We start from the raw sequence: 18936 nt of genomic DNA on the forward strand, positions 1-18936 counted from the left end.
CATATAAGAACATATGTGTACGTTGCGTTTGAGGCACCGACAGGTTAAATACACATGAACATATAAAATTCTGTGAGTTTGGACATTATATATTTATTACATCGAGACACTCGCATGAGACGTAGGGCATATAATGTATGAAATACAGAAACCCTATTTTCTATGCTCTGATTAAGGGGACATAAAAACTTAAATAATAATTTCGCCCCTTTAACATCCTCTTCTCGCTTACGTAAACATCTGACGTTTCTTCAACGATCATTAAATGAAAAGTTGTCGTTTATCACACTCAGTACCAAGCACAATGATAACAATGATAGACACTTAGCCAAAGGGGGTATAAAGACATCTCTGGCGAGTCCTGGTGTCACGGGTGAAGGCTGGTTAATCCAAGCACGATAACATTCACCTCTCGTGTTCCGTATGTCCGTATATGACAGCTATACTAGGATAAACGATAGCCCCGCGTGATTAATACATTTGCAAATGAAGTGGAGAAAACAAAGCACAATTATGTTCTTTCTGTGATGATTTGTGTACAAAACATTTTTTTTAACGCTTGTTTAAAGTCTCGCTCCCATCTCAGGCAAGTTTAATTTGCCGGTGATAGATGCCACTACTGAACATGAGAAAAAAAAATAATGCTAGGCCTATTCATTTTATACATAAATCAGTGAATATATTTAATACTGCATATGTGAATACTTTACCTCATACAAAAAAAAAAAAAAAAAAAAAAAATTGACAAATCATTGTTAACCAATTTTATTTTCGTAGTGACTTAATTTATTACACAACGACCATTTTGCTATGTACGACGTAGTTGTAGTTGAATCTGCTTAGCGGGTAATTGTTTTCGCGGATTCCTATCTTACTTAATCTTCTTTAAATATATTTTGGAAACTATATGCTGCATGTATTAAAAAAAAAGAATAATATATATTAATAGAGCATCCGGCTAGGGTTCTGAGGGCAAGGATGCGGGCCTCTCTTGCTACAAACTTCACGCTAAAATTAATTCACACGGTTATGGTATAAGGGCCCCGTTTTCTTTGAAAGGGTAGAAAAGTTAATTGGAACTAGATTTTCCCCTCTCCTATTACACATACAACTAGCGAGACCATCAGTTTCCCTCCACATTCAGTATTTTATCACAGATAATTTTCTTTCTGATATTATAATCTAGTTATTGTTGAACATTGCAAAAGAACTTGTTTGATGTCCAAACTCCTTGAAGTATGGTGGCAAACTCTTTCAGCTGATTTATCGTGCAGAATTCTAATAAAATACCTGAGTGTCCCTTAAAGGCGTGTTTCTCTTCAGCCTCACTGATCTAAATACCAACAAACTAAATCGCTTTGATCAGGTATGACATGCGTGATAATTAAATTTTGCAATGACTAACATTCCATATGATAGTCTTATATGGCAACTGCTGGTGCGTATACAATTTCTTGCTTCCATACATATAATGTAAATAGTACTTTCTTTTATAATAGATATCGATAGGTTGTTTTTTAATTCTGGAATTCTCTTTACCTAGGATCGATTTATAAACGCCATGGACTAGCTTAAGGGTCAATAATTATATCACAGATGACAATGTTTCCCCTTTTTATCGGTATTCTTTATGCATCTTTTTCGTAATTAACGTCATGTCAGGTAAATAATAAATACTTACTTTAGCCAGTGGCTGCTTTCACCGTTTTCAGGTTTTGTTACCAATGCATAATTTTTAACAATATAAACAACACCTTTATAGGTCAATAGGTAATAGTAATAATTTGTTTATATTTTATTACAAAATACATGTTGTATAAATATTACAAAAATACGAATATATTATTAATAAATCAATGTCGCGCACCACTTATTAATAATTATGTTTTCCATTTCAGAACAATGCCTAAAATAACGAGGACAAAAATATATCGAAATACACATAAAATGTAATATTACGAAATCATATGCGCGTCAAGGGAAATAACCCATATGATGAACTGTGTCGCATAACATTGGCGGTACTTATAAATAGTATACATATATAAGGGCGATAATCATGTTTTGATTAATTGCTTCATAACAAAGTCCTTCCAATCAAAAATTGCAATCACTTCAGTTCCATTTTACAAATTTCTCTGAGAGCAAAGGCAGTATGACACAAGTTTGTATGCTGTAATAGATCTATAAGATAAAGTTTATGGTTTACATGTACTTAGTATATGTCGGTAGTGTTCACAGTCTAGATTCCTCTGTCTTTACAGTTTCCGTATTTTTGTTCTGCTGCAGTCCATTTTTCAAAATACCTTTAACATTTCCTACACTAGTGTTAATTTTTGCTTGATCAGGTTTTGTATCATCTTTTGGTTTTTTGTTGAGCTGCAGTGTGTCGTCAATCACTTTAATGTCATGTGTGAATTCCGATTTTTCCTTCTTCACCTCGTCACCATAATTGAAAACCGTATTCTGATACCAATTAGGTTCAAGAGATTCAATCCGTGGCATCCCCGCCTCATCAGCATCTTTTAGATTGGTCATGGATGGGTGACTTCCAAGTTTAAACGGATGTTTACCTTGTTTTATACGCCGCTTCGCTCGAATGACCAACGGAATGAACAACGCCATGAAAACAATTAATAGCACAAGAACCCCAGCAAAAATGGCTGCGCCCTTTGAATACTCTTCCTCTGTCTTGTCTTCCACACGTTTGTCTCGGTGAACAGCCAAAGGGAGAGGGTTGGAAAGTATTCGATGGTCATTTTCTCTGACTAAAATAATCTGAAAAAATATGTGTGTTATGACATTAATGTTGGATAATATATTTAAGTGTTATTGATAATTTTGCATAAAGATATTATCAATGATATTGTAACAAAGATGCCACTGGCTCTGCCTGGAATCGAACTCGGGAACTCAGGATTACTAGTCTTACGCTCAACCAATCGATCTAAAAGCTCTCACTAGCCGAGATGTGTATTGCGGCTAGTCTTCATCTGGGTTACAATTACAATCTCTCACTCAATGTTCATTTTCCAGGACTACCTCTCAAAAAGAAAACGACAGTGTATCTGTTAAAATGATGTATTTTGTTTTATCATTAAGAAGGTTTTTTTAACAACTTACATAGTCATGTTCAGATTTTCCTTTGACTACTGTTGGTATAACATGTACCCTATTTCTTCTGGCCTACGTAAGACATTATTCATTTGAAAATACATTTCATGAATGTAGTATATCACAATATTTCATCGTTAGGGATAAACTAGATCAAAGCCAAATGACATCACTGCATGTGGAATCGTATGAACATCTCTCATCCCACATTTTCATGATGTGATGTCATGGTTATATATTTCATCTCTAAAAAGAATTCTTACATTGAAAATAAATTCTGTTGAAGCCTCGACGTCCTCGGTGTTATTGACCACAAGGAAGTTGTCGTCATCAACCATGAATGCATCAGTACCAATTACAAGGAAACTTGTATTGACCTAAAACATAATAAATAATAAAAATAATTATTAAGATAAAAAATGTTATATCAGATAAAAAAAACTCGCTTGAAATAGCAAAATACATTTGTGTGGAAACAAATCTAGCATATCCAGACCAGGCGTTCGGAATAATAATAAAGCGTTCTTTGATACTCCATTGACAGTATTTATTTGCTGTACAAACATAGATGGAAAAGGCTAAGATAAAGTCATAGTCTCCATATAATAGCTTAAGAGTGATAAGCTTATCTAAGGAGCAAAGATCACATGATATAGCGCATATTCTTTCATTCCTACGGGTGTAATACTGGCTGGTCTAGGGCAATACATTCATGTCGCCTGAGGCTGTATTGCATGGCTACACATGCAATAAAGCCTCGTGACTTCACGGCGTCAACAAAATTACTATTTTCTCGGTAAAATTTTAACAATTTTTTTTCACAAACTTGCCTGGTTGTGTTATAAACGATGCAAACAATGGAATTTGTGTTGAAAATATCACGTTATTCTTGATGTATGGAAAATTGACTTTCAGTTAAGTTTTTCTTCGAATTTATTTCAAAATGGCGGGATATCATAGCTGTAAAATTGCAATAGAACGGCGAGGTATGAAAGAAAATACTCATTCATAAGTAGATATGAAGAATAGGGACATTCTACCCTCGGGATCACAAAATGTTGCAAAACCCTCGGCAAGCCTCGGGTATGACAACATTTTGTGACCCTCGGGTAGAATATCCCTATCCTTCATATCCACATATGAAAGAGTCTTATAATTTTTCCTGATAATATGAAATCATTACTGTATATTGTAAATGTACGCAGATTTTTATTTTCGCTTGACTTTAATATCGCGCATTTATTTTCTTCAAAACTCCTATTTTTCTAATTAAACTCTAGTGAATGACGCTTTCAAAGAACACACAAATTATTTGCAAAAATAAACCTACGGAAATAATTTCTAAACACAAAGTTGCGGATTTGTAAGAATATCAAATGAAAAACGACGAATGATGCGAATTACTTCATATGAGTTTTATCGATGTTTATAATGCTTACAAATGATTTTGTTGGCTTAAATTCAGCTTCATTAAAAACGCTACAATGCGATAGAACTATATCTAATTCAGCTTCATTAAAAACTGCTACAATGCGATAAAACTTTATCTAATCAAAATTATTAAGAAAATGTCTGAAATATCTTCATTGATATCTACCCATAACGAAGATGGAGAAACCATAATATAATCATTACATTAGAAGCTAAATATACTGACTTTTTCTAAAAATGTGTGTCATAAAGGTTTAATCCAAGTGTCAATATTTACATTTACCTGCACTTGGTTTGCGATAACTGCGTCTATTCTGAATCACTGTATAGACATATGGGGAAAGCTGATTCGTTGTTTTTGAAAAGTTTTGTTTACCACAATTTGTTATTCCGAGGGTAAACTATCTCTATCCTCCCTCTCCACAGATGAAATAATATTTTCTCTCATACTGCATGTATTACAGCGTTAGACGACATGAGTGTATTGCATGCGACCAACCAGTATTACACCTGTAGGTATGAGAGAAAAAAAATATTTCCCGAGGGCCATAGAACATAATAACCTAAGTGAAACGCAAATGTTTTGTTATGTTTTTGAACAATTGCGAAACAAATTATGTATAGAAAGAAGAAAGGACGTGAGGAAGTTTACGTACGCTGATTATGTCCCCTTTAGTTACAGTCAGTCGGATGAAGTCTATATCCTCGCCATTCCTGATATTTGTCTCGATGGAATGAAGCCTCACCATGGATCCATGGACACTTTCCGCAGGGACGTATCCTTCCTTAACGGCTCTAGGCTTGGTGTCTATTTCATACTCATAGTATGTATAAGGAATTTCACCTGATAAGGAATGAGATAAAATATTACAAACACTTTGTTTGGAAATCATAAAATTCAACCAGATATTATCAAATGAGTGCACATAAAGACACCTAAAATAAACAACCCCACACTAGCTTCGTCTTTCAGTCGTGAAAGACGTTCGATATCAAACGTCATAACGAAGAAGCAACTACAGCCGAATTGTGACATAGAAAGTTAGTTGATCCCGTTTTTTACTCTTGTGATTAGAAATTGATCATAAGTTTCTGTACGGCAATAATTTCGTAGGTTTTCCTAGAAGTGTGTCGTTATGCTCTTAAAAACATGGCGTCGAAATTCGAATCCACAAGAGCATATATCTTTCTAACATGCAAATAGAGCTTAAGGATTCCCGATTCTAAAAATATTTCAATAGAGAAAAAAAAAGAAAAAAAAAAAGAAAAAAAAAAAAAAACGGTCGTATATTCTGCGTGCAATGTTGTATGTAGTTGTTTGTGTTTTTAAATATAGAGTTCAGTTCCATTTATTTCCGAAAATATATTAAAGCTAGAGCTGCAGACGACCAAACAGAGAGCTGATTTCACCTATGTATCATTTACCATCGTTGGAAATAAATAAATGTTAAAAAGCAAAATCAATGGGACATGCAGTACGTGTTTTGGCAGTTATCCATACAATGTCATGTTTCTAGCGTTTGCCTTCAGTGCCAAAATTCGCACCCCAACCTTTGTTGCTGCACGATTGATAACTACTAAGTATATTATGGACTCTTATCTTCTGATATGACTATTTCGTAACAGGTTTTAAGTCATAAATAAATTACCTTTTAACAACAAAATCAAACATTGCTTATCAACAATTACAACAATAAACGAGCTTCAGTCTCATTTAATACACGTGGTAAATACAGAAACCATCACACATGATAAATCCCGCTCGGGGTCAGGGTGACCCCTGACCATCACCCGTGATCAGTGCGTGGGGTTGGTATGTAACCTGGTGCTAAAGCCCTCGATAAATATAAGAATATACGGACTGTATACCATGAATCGTTCTTTCGAATAAAATACGTGTATTCCTTAATATTCCCAGTCTAGCATAATTTTAACAATTTTAATGTAATATCACACTTCTAATCTATTATCTTTTGTATATTTGCTGATTTGTCAAAAGAGATTACAAACACAGTAGATTTTTCTTTATTTCTTTTTCTCATATAAAAGACCTTATAACTGAAATTCAACTAGAAAGCCTAACGTTATTGATAAAATACCTTTTATACAATTTTATAAATATCTATATTAACGGATTTATTATACAGAAATCGAGATTTGACACAAGGTCATCAACACGATTTTAACTTGAAAATATTATGATTAATTCATCAATTATCAATTTGCAACCAAATCAAGAAAATATTATCCACGCGGAAATTAAATGTTTTACAGTGTAGGTCAAGTTCACTTACCTGTCACAGCGAGACCCAAGCACACCATTGCCGCTAGCGTGTACATTAGCTTTCGGGATTCCATCTGTTCAACTAAAAAGAAAACAGACATAATGATCACTATTTAGTATAACATTATCAATTTATGGATGTTAAAAGTCTAGTTAATATAGTTTTAATGTATTGTTGTTTAATGATAGCAAGGCAAATACTATCTAAGTAAGCAAAGCTTTTAAAATGTTATTAGATGTTCTTTTTTGTTTATAACATTATTCGTGAATACATTAATTAGCAATCAATGACTGCTAATTATAAGTACAATGTATATTTGTTAATTACGTTTAATATATTTTATATATGACATTGAGCTCTCTAGCGACAATACGTGTTTGTGTACCCCGGGTGGATATAATGGAGTATGTGTGTGTTTATGTAAATCGCAGGTATCTAATATATGAATGTACCATCACACAGTAAGTGGGCGTAAATATCATGATTCTAACGCGACATTATGTATGTAATGATGCAATAACAACTTCCTAAATGGACTTCCTACTTCCTACGCTATATTTCCGAAATAAATGCCTGAAGACATATTATGAAATTACATATGTAAGGATATGAGCAATAGCCATAGCTTGCTCTAAATTAAAATAGTATATCGTTATAATACACGTGGTGGCATGTAATGGGTAATTTTACATGAAGATATAATCAATGCTGTTGTAACAGAGTGCAGAATTTTATATTTAGAGTTAGATATATGTAAATTTCCATATCGCTCTCTTGATCAGCCCGCGACCGTTATATCAGCCCAAGGGGCGCAGGCCCGAGGGCTTATGTCAGGTCAAGGTGCGATATCAAAATTGTTATATTATTACCTATATTAACACATTTTGAAAAAAAAAATATAACAATTTAAAACGTTTACGTGAGCTTAGACAGATACTGCTTCATAATTCAATTCATAATGCTGGTCAATAATATAGGTCAATTTAATGTTGAATTAGTGGGAAGCGTTTCATTACTGTATACGTTATTCAAATACAGAATACCCAGTTAGATGAGCGAATTTAAATATATATTTTAAGCAAAATTAACAAGATCCCAGTTAAGACTTATTATGACTTAATCACATTACAATAAATTCTGGCAAGAAGTTAATTTCAGTATGGTCAATTTACATTTACAACAGACATAAATTAACAATTCGGCGAGAAAATTGTACGAGTCAATCATTGAAATGTTCAATTTGTTCCTATTTCTCTTTCCGTTGACAAAAGCATGCCATTTATCTTATTTTTATCCAAAAAGTTCCTTTTTGTGTAATAATTAAATATGAATGGCGATGCTGCGTTTTCGGCGACGTGGACAAAACTCGTTTGATCTAATCCTACCTTTAAGACAAAAGTATCCAGTCAAATCATCATTAACAGAATATTTCTTATTTCCGTTATCGTTCCTTATACGTTAAATATCCAATGTTTTATCCGCTGTCCAATGTAATACAGACTGGTTACAGACTGGTTCCTGCCTCAGTTACCTCCCATGCGGAAGCTACACAGAAGACTGGTAGCTATAGCGACCAGTCATCTTGAGTAGGATTTTCTAATCTAGATTGCGCATCATTTTTGCGCACGACATGTCATTATGGAGATGGCTACTAAGAGAAAATAACGTCATTAACGTCATTCCCATACGCACACTTAGCTCTGGTAGCATGAAATAATTTCAAAACTTGATTTATAAAAAATAGTTTAAATTGTTTATCTATTGTCCAAATAGAATAGTTATTCTTTACGTTAAGATCCGTCGCTTCGTTGGGTTTTATAGAGTTTTACCACGTCTAAAATAAGTGATGCCTTTGAAACCAGATATGTAAATAGATCAATCAGAAAATCATTATGGTTACCCGCTACCGGTCCCTGTATATATAGTGAGCGGAGTGTGGCGGAGAGTAGAGAAATAGGGAAGGGATCGAACCAGTCTACGCGGCAACACTAAAAAACACGGATGAAGTGATTATATCAGCCAGGGACGATAAATCATACCAGTCCGGGCTGAAATAAAAATATGAGGTCATAACTTGATATCAGTCCGGACATGTATACAGTATGACGGCGCAGACAGTACAAGAATCGCATGAATAAACATTAAACATAATATCTGCTTCTGCCAGGGATCGAACTAGGAGCCTCGGGGTTACTAGTCTAACGCCATTTGTTTTTACTTATATTTAATTTGAATATGTCATTCCGCTCTCTCGCGAATTTTTAGCTGAACATATATAATGCCTCTAGTTCTCAATCCCAACAAGTATGGAAGCCTTTGGGATAGTCAGGATTTTGTCACATTTTTATTGAATCAATCAGACACATGAAAAATTGTTACACGAGGACATAATAGTATACAAAAAGAAAGTCCCTTCGGGGATTCCTGTTGTATAACTTTAGTCTGTTCTGTAATTTACATGTTGGTCCCATTTAATTATTTCACGTCCATTTTAATTTTCTGTCTAAAAGGTAATGGTCACGTTAAGTAGCTTTAAGTTATCTCCAGTCTTAGTTTTGCATAGGTAACAGCAATATTTTCCAAATTGGTTCCTTAACATATCTAATAAAGATATTGTATAAAAATAAAAGGTATTTTAAAATAAAAAAAACTACAAAGATAACGTTTGTTGTACGTTCTACCGCTTTATTTGTTGTTTGAACTGTTTCAATTTATTTCAAAATAATATGAATATTGATGAAAATAACTATATTGGTAATTTTTCATAGATTCTGTTCTTGTTAATTTTTCATTTAGATATTTCGTCCGGTTTTGTATACGCAAAAACTGATTTAGTTATCTAATTTACAATTTAATAAGAAAACAATGTATTAAAACGCACACTTACCAAGCATATCAATCAACGACGTCCACAAAGAGATCCACCCCTACAAAAATGATAGCGACATGAATTTAACGTAATCATATCAATTTTCCGAGAGTTTGAAACTGTATTTACATACATGTACGAATAATAAAGGTCACATGATACAACCGTAAATAAGAGGCATTAAATAGTATTTTTATATAAAAAACATATTAATTAATATTGCTACATATGTGCATGGCTCCTGAAGGTAAGCGTGATCCCTTTAATTGTTAAGAGTTACAGTTTAATTACACATATCATCATACAATTCATCTTTGAGGTTTGTTAATTACGTGTATTTGTAAGCAACACATAATTGTGCAATATTTTCATCAGTAAAGACTAAATCTTGACTGTAGCTATATATAGTTACTCTAGCAAGTTTGATCGTAACATTATCTCATTTACATATATCTCTCTTTCAGGTTTGACTTCAAATTAATATCGGTGTTGTCATAATGATACTATACTAAGTATGCTTATTCTAACAATTTTTTATGACTTTTATGTTAATTCATGTAAAATGTTTTAAACAATTCTTCGGGATATCTTTTTTCATACATAATCTTTTGCTTCATGTACAGCTAAGTCTATTATTGAGATCATTAGGTCAAAACTAGTGCTACTTATAATCAGATATTGTGGGGTATCTTGTGCTCCTTATAGGCAGAAATAATTTGTCATGTTAGCTGTTTAGGCGATTCGATCTAAGCCTGTGACCTAGTTGTTGATTTATATATTTGGACTGACATTTTCATTAAAATTTACACTGAATCCTATCTTATCCCTTTGTCGAAAGGATCTTCCCTTTCATAAGGCAGACTAAAGGGACACTGAAGACCAGATAGGCCTGTGATATATTGTGTTCGCTTGGATCTTGATCAGTCAACAAGATGATATTTTTGAATGTTAGATATATCTGCAATATTTGCTTCTGGAAAGCAACGTAATTGAAGACATACTTTTATCATCTACGATGAAATTCAATTTGATCTGACGTAGAAACATAGTTATGTTTTCATATGCCATATGTGATTGACTCTTCATAGTAACACCAAAGAAGCACACATATTGCGTAAGGTCATCACCTGGCTACGACCCTAACGAGATAGTAGCTAGATTAAAGGTGGAATGTAGGTTGATCTAAATCCTTGGTCAGCTGAGAGGGGTGAAACTATTTCGTAAGATGTAATGTTCTGTGTGATATTTCGCAACTGGTGCATTAAAACATGAACACGAGTTTAACTATTTCCTAATATGACAGCGGTTCTATTGACGGCACATGATTATCATTATACAATGTGACCTGTCTGGTGTTTCACCTTGCTTTGAATGTCTAATTTGTCTTTATTATAATATATTACGATTGCTGGCCATGACAAATCTGTGCAAGTCCTACATTTGGATATTTAAAACATATTTAGGTATCAACACATATTTGAACGATCCTGAATTTTTGTTTCGATTGATGTTTGTCAACTAGTGAGACTTAATCTTAGAATTTCAAGGCATGTTTAATAATATTATGTGCATATTTGGTGTATAACAACTTTTCGAAATATGTTATAATTGCTGCATGATGACTATTTTTGACGATGGTGTAGGAATTGTTTCTTAATCAATAAAGATAACCAATCTAAGATGTAATGAAATTATATTCTCTACACATAGAAAAACAATATTTTTTGTTTACAAACTATCCGTTACTCGACGGGTCATACGATAAATAGGTCAGGTCATCGGTTGACGGTATGTAAACAAACGAGGCACTATACTGACAACACTGCTATTTAACCCGGGATTCACTTGTGTCAGAAACAGGTGAAAGCAGATAATAATCCTGGTGTAAAGTGGTGTCAACAGCCGTATTAAAATGAAATCAATTCAAAACATATTATAGACAGATAGCGGCTGTGTGATCCTTGTTAGTAAAAACAATGCTCAAACATTTATGTAAATAGAAGCCGAGAACAAAAACCTAGTTCATGATATTACATAATAGTGTTTGTTTTATCGCACATGATGTTTTTGTCACGTGCCCGCTACAGTTCAACGATTTTATTTTACACCCAGACACATTATAATGTGTAACATGAGGGACAAAACAAATACAAGTGTATAAGCATGACAGGATGGACAAGTATATGTACATAACATTAAGACATTATTATATAGCAATTACTCTCAACATTTTTACATTTCACATGTGCGAAACACAAAGTATAAATATTTCATTCATGGTGCAATAAGAAAAAAACCTAAATCATAAATGTAGAATATTTTGATTTCATAGTAGCATCATTATTACGATAATAGTAGAGGATTAAGTTTTTTTAAGAAAAAGGGAGAGTCCATTTAGGACACTCTTATTACAAACTGATATTAAACCTTTCATCTTATTATCATTTGGGTTAATTCGGAAGTAGTTTGGAATATACTTTCTTTGCAAAGTTTGGACAACCGCATTATTACAAACAAACAAATAATGAAACTCATTTCCAACATGTTCCAAGCACATATTACAAAGTCTATCTTCTTTAGGAATATTTCGCCATCTGCCTGTTTCAATGGGAAACTTTAAGTTACAGGTACGTATTTTGGTTATTTGCAATCTGTTATTTTCGGACAATATTGTCAAATACTTCTCAAATTTAAATTCAGTTTTAAAAATCAAATAGAATTGTCCTCTCGATGAGTTGTGGGCATCAGAAAACCAGTTTTGGATAAACTGGTCTTGGAGCCTTTGTTTTAAATAGTGTTTGAAAAACATCTTAGGCATGATAATTTTATTATCAAATATATATGAAAAACCAGTTTCATCAAATATACTCTTAATTTTGTTAATCCACTTGAAGGAATGAGTTCCATTTTCTTGTAGACAAAGAGCTAACTTCATTAAAATACTACTTAATTTTTCATCATTACTTAACAATTTATTCCAAAACCGAGCCATTCGAAGTTTGATATTTAATTCCAATGGAAACCGACCAAGTTCTCCATATACCATGAAATTAGGAGTGCTAGATCTCACTCTCAATATCCTTTTACAAAATTTCAAATGCACTTGTTCTAGTTTCTTTAAGTTTCGCTATAGTTTGGGAAAGTAGCATGAATGTCATAATGAATATAAAATGATATGTATTGGCGAATACTTAAGCATTGTTCTCAATATCTTTTTGGGTTATGAAGTCATAGACAAAAAACGGAAGAACAAGCGTCTATGAAAAAGATATTCCGTCCATTTTTTGTCTATGACTTCATAACCCCAAAAGATATTGAGAATAATGCTTATAATCAGATAACTCAATCAGGTACTAATTAGACATAAATTTTCGTGATTTCACTTACTTTACAATAAAAACAAATAGAATTGGGGGGCATTGATATCTTATCCAATAATTCAGTTTGGCCAATGACTGTGCCGCTTTTAAAATTCCCCGCGAAACCGTTCAGTATGTATGACGTCATAATACTTGACGTACTATTCTTTCGGTCTATTTAAGGATTAACTTGAATAGATTTTTCATGTTATGGAGATATATAACACAAAAATCTGAGTGTACTCTAAATAAACCGCGAAGCTTTAGCCTTGTAAATTCATGTTTATTTTTATTACCTTGCTTTAAAATTGTAAATTATGTTTATTTTATTACATCATTTTTTGCACACATATAAAATGTAATGTACTTACAACCTGTCTATATACATGTAACAATACAAACTTTACAATGGGTGAAATTATGACGAAATAATATCAATGAACGTCCGATGAACATTTGCAACTGATGGAATTATGTCGTTATGTTGAAATGTCGTTATGTTGAAAAGATATTAAAGAACATCCGATAAATATTTTCTGTTATCATAACTGATGATTCACGATGTAAGTGCATTCGAATTGTATGTGTAAACGGAGAGGAAGGTACAGGACCAGAGCGGAGTTTGATAACAGGATCCAGTGGTGATAGGTAGGCGCCTGTCCCGATCCAGAACCGTTACACACACACACATATATATATATTTATTCTAGATAAGTGTACTCGCTCGTAATAGTACTTGAGTGCATAGTCAACCTGTTAACATTAGGAACACTGTCTGGGTTTTTTTATGACAAATTACACTTGTTGATTACTTTTTTTGTTCTTATCTCATAAATCAATATGGTTTCAATAGCAATACAAAATTGCACCTACTTTCTCACCAGTGGATTTGCATTTGAAGCTAATCAATGCATAACACGTACTGCATAACCTTCACGAGGTTTTGATTCATAGCAATTATGGTCAAATTTTTTTAAAGCTGTATTTCGTAACAGTCACAAGGCCTTTGATTTATCACAAGGTTGAGATCGTTTTCGGTCTTTACGGGTAGCTTTCAAGTTCTTCGTTTTTATCGCTTCTATACAATATTATAGTTACATTTTACTGCAGCCCACTATGTAACCTTACCAAGCGCAGTTGGCAGTCATATACATTAACCTCAATCGCTTATCATGACGTCATTATCATTGTGACTTCACAATTGTCGTGCCAGCGATCACGGATAACGGCTGTTTAAATGGTTGTTCCATTCTTGACGATAACAAATGATTAATTGCAAAATCCCTTGGTATTTCAACATAAAATTGTAACAAAATGTAAATATAAGCAGTGAACGTCTATCATAAATCTGATGAAAATTTATCAAATCTGACGATTTGTGATGTAAATTCATTAGAACTTTATATTTAAGAGCTGGAAAAGTGCACAACCAGATCGGGGTTCGAAATCACGACCTCAGAGAGCACTACTGCTTCTCTGGTGGTCAGCTATCGAGCCGATACAAATTACACACGGTTACACTGTACCTACTTCTGATTGTAGTCTACATGTAAAGCCAGTCTGTTATCGCTCTCTGTCACCGATATGTTTTTATATGAAAAATTACATTATATAGCTAGTTGATTGGTTTTTGTTCTTATCTCATAAATCAATATGACTTCAATAGCAATACAAAAATGCATTTTCTTTCACACCGTTGTGTTCGCATCTGAAGTTACATAACACGTATTTTAAATATTTGAAAAACTCGCGCGGTTTTGATTCATTTCAAGGTAAAAATCATTGTTTTTTTAATCTTTTAGGAATAGTCTTCGAATATACCGTTTTGATGATTTGTATGAAATATTGACAAAGAGAAAAATCGCAACCATATTGATTTTATACAAATTATATGAAATAGACTGCTTGTCGAACGTAACAGAAGTTTCATCAATGGCAAATCATCTTCAACTTCATGATAACTGTATATTATATACACTGACATGATAACTGTATATTATATACACTGACATGATAACTGTATATTATATACACTGACATGATAACTGTATATTATATACACTGACATGATAACTGTATATTATATACACTGACATGATAACTGTATATTATATACATTGACATGATAACTGTATATTATATACACTGACATGATAACTGTATATTATATACACTGACATGATAACTGTATATTATATACATTGACATGATAACTGTATATTATATACACTGACATGATAACTTACATATATATATATAACATGACATGATAACTGTATATAATCATATACATGACATGATAACTGTATATATATACATTGACATGATAACTGTATATTATATACACTGACATGAAACTGTATATTATATACATGACATGATAACTGTATATATATACACTGACATGATAACTGTATATTATATACATTGACATGATAACTGTATATTATATACTACACTGACATGATAACTGTATATTATTATATACATTGACATGATAACTGTATATTATATACACTGACACTGATTATATAACTGTATATATTATATACATTGACATGATAACTGTATATTATATACACTGACATGATAACTGTATATTATAAACATTGACATGATAACTGTATATTATATACACTGACATGATAACTGTATATTATATACACTGACATGATAACTGTATATTATATACACTGACATGATAACTGTATATTATATACACTGACATGATAACTGTATATTATATACACTGACATGATAACTGTATATTATATACACTGACATGATAACTGTATATTATATACATAACTGACATGATAACTGTATATTATATACACTGACATGATAACTGTATATTATATACATTGACATGATAACTGTATATTATATACATGACATGATACTGTAATTATATACATGACATGATAACTGTATATTATATACACTGACATGATAACTGTATATTATATACACTGACATGATAACTGTATATTATATACACTGACATGATAACTGTATATTATATACACTGACATGATAACTGTATATTATATACACTGACATGATAACTGTATATTATATACACTGACATGATAACTGTATATTATATACACTGACATGATAACTGTATATTATATACACTGACATGATAACTGTATATTATATACACTGACATGATAACTGTATATTATATACACTGACATGATAACTGTATATTATATACATTGACATGATAACTGTATATTATATACACTGACATGATAACTGTATATTATATACACTGACATGATAACTGTATATTATATACACTGACATGATAACTGTATATTATATACACTGACATGATAACTGTATATTATATACACTGACATGATAACTGTATATTATATACACTGACATGATAACTGTATATTATATACACTGACATGATAACTGTATATTATATACACTGACATGATAACTGTATATTATATACACTGACATGATAACTGTATATTATATACACTGACATGATAACTGTATATTATATACACTGACATGATAACTGTATATTATATACACTGACATGATAACTGTATATTATATACACTGACATGATAACTGTATATTATATACACTGACATGATAACTGTATATTATATACACTGACATGATAACTGTATATTATATACACTGACATGATAACTGTATATTATATACACTGACATGATAACTGTATATTATATACATTGACATGATAACTGTATATTATATACACTGACATGATAACTGTATATTATATACACTGACATGATAACTGTATATTATATACACTGACATGATAACTGTATATTATATACACTGACATGATAACTGTATATTATATACACTGACATGATAACTGTATATTATATACACTGACATGATAACTGTATATTATATACTTTGACATGATAACTGTATATTATATACACTGACATGATAACTGTATATTATATACACTGACATGATAACTGTATATTATATACACTGACATGATAACTGTATATTATATACACTGACATGATAACTGTATATTATATACATTGACATGATAACTGTATATTATATACACTGACATGATAACTGTATATTATATACACTGACATGATAACTGTATATTATATACACTGACATGATAACTGTATATTATATACACTGACATGATAACTGTATATTATATACACTGACATGATAACTGTATATTATATACACTGACATGATAACTGTATATTATATACACTGACATGATAACTGTATATTATATACATTGACATGATAACTGTATATTATATACACTGACATGATAACTGTATATTATATACACTGACATGATAACTGTATATTATATACACTGACATGATAACTGTATATTATATACACTGACATGATAACTGTATATTATATACACTGACATGATAACTGTATATTATATACACTGACATGATAACTGTATATTATATACACTGACATGATAACTGTATATTATATACACTGACATGATAACTGTATATTATATACTGACATATACTGTATTTATATACATGACATGATAAATGTATTATATACTGACATGATACTGTATATTATATACACTGACATGATAACTGTATATTATATACACTGACATGATAACTGTATATTATATACACTGACATGATAACTGTATATTATATACACTGACATGATAACTGTATATTATATACATTGACATGATAACTGTATATTATATACACTGACATGATAACTGTATATATACATGACATGATAACTGTATATATATACATTGACATGATAACTGTATATTATATACATTGACATGATAACTGTATATTATATACACTGACATGATAACTGTATATTATATACATGACATGATAACTGTATATTATATACACTGACATGATAACTGTATATTATATACACTGACATGATAACTGTATATTATATACATTGACATGATAACTGTATATTATATACATTGACATGATAACTGTATATTATATACACTGACATGATAACTGTATATTATATACACTGACATGATTACTGTATATTATATACATTGACATGATAACTGTATATTATATACACTGACATGATAACTGTATATTATATACACTGACATGATAACTGTATATTATATACACTGACATGATAACTGTATATTATATACACTGACATGATAACTGTATATTATATACACTGACATGATAACTGTATATTATATACACTGACATGATAACTGTATATTATATACACTGACATGATAACTGTATATTATATACACTGACATGATAACTGTATATTATATACACTGACATGATAACACATAATATAGGCTACTAAATTTCGTAGGTAAAGAATTTTCTTTTGTTTATAACATCCATAGCAAATTACTTTGAAATCGCTTTAGACTAAGATATTTATATGTGTATATTTTAAGAGGAAATCGGTTATTGTTTGAAGTAATTTCTTTTCGAAGATGATATTTAAGCATTTATTTTCCTTACAAAATACATAAGAATACCTTGCAAAACATTTATTATGGCCTTTGTAAAATGTTTTGATTTTGACGAATACTAGAAATACAAGAGTACATTAGTATATTTTCATTTTAATTTATCCAATATTATTCATTTATAATTTCTTATAAAGTTGCGCATGTACTTACCGCCGTCAATGCCTCTGTAGCTTTCTCCGGAATATTACTGCTCCAGGTTGGCGCGGCATTGCTTTAAATATTAGATAAACTCTCATCGGCATGTTTTTGTCACCAAGCTGTTGTGTTTACCTGAGATCTCAGGTAAATGTTACTATCTTTAACTTCTATCGAGATAAATACTTATATAGGTACATA

The 18936-nt window shown here is 31.5% G+C and overlaps 1 protein-coding gene across 2 annotated transcripts; it reads right to left on the reverse strand.

Annotated features, from left to right (window-relative positions):
* Positions 1-1771: 1771 nt before the first annotated feature.
* Positions 1772-18903, reverse strand: LOC138316888 (uncharacterized). Of its 2 annotated transcripts, XM_069258539.1 has the most exons (6): positions 18751-18903; positions 9718-9757; positions 6840-6911; positions 5202-5389; positions 3378-3491; positions 1772-2778 (listed from the first exon to the last, which is right to left on the reverse strand). In XM_069258539.1, the coding sequence occupies exons 2-6, from the start codon at positions 9722-9724 to the stop codon at positions 2236-2238; spliced, it is 924 nt and encodes a 307-aa protein (XP_069114640.1). In that variant the 5' UTR covers positions 9725-9757; positions 18751-18903; the 3' UTR covers positions 1772-2235. The 2 variants fall into 2 exon arrangements, with proteins under 2 accessions (XP_069114640.1, XP_069114644.1); XM_069258543.1 differs by lacking the exon at positions 9718-9757 and having other exon boundaries at positions 18751-18885.
* Positions 18904-18936: the final 33 nt, after the last annotated feature.

Source organism: Argopecten irradians, chromosome 1 (assembly GCF_041381155.1).
Source record: "Argopecten irradians isolate NY chromosome 1, Ai_NY, whole genome shotgun sequence".
Taxonomy (NCBI): domain Eukaryota; kingdom Metazoa; phylum Mollusca; class Bivalvia; order Pectinida; family Pectinidae; genus Argopecten; species Argopecten irradians.

Coding starts and splice junctions, on each gene's coding strand:
- LOC138316888 (XM_069258539.1), bottom strand. Junction 5,390..6,839: donor CTTGGGTCTCGCTGTGACAG/GTAAGTGAACTT, acceptor ATTCCTTATCAG/GTGAAATTCCTTATACATAC. Junction 3,492..5,201: donor CTAAAGGGGACATAATCAGC/GTACGTAAACTT, acceptor ATTATGTTTTAG/GTCAATACAAGTTTCCTTGT.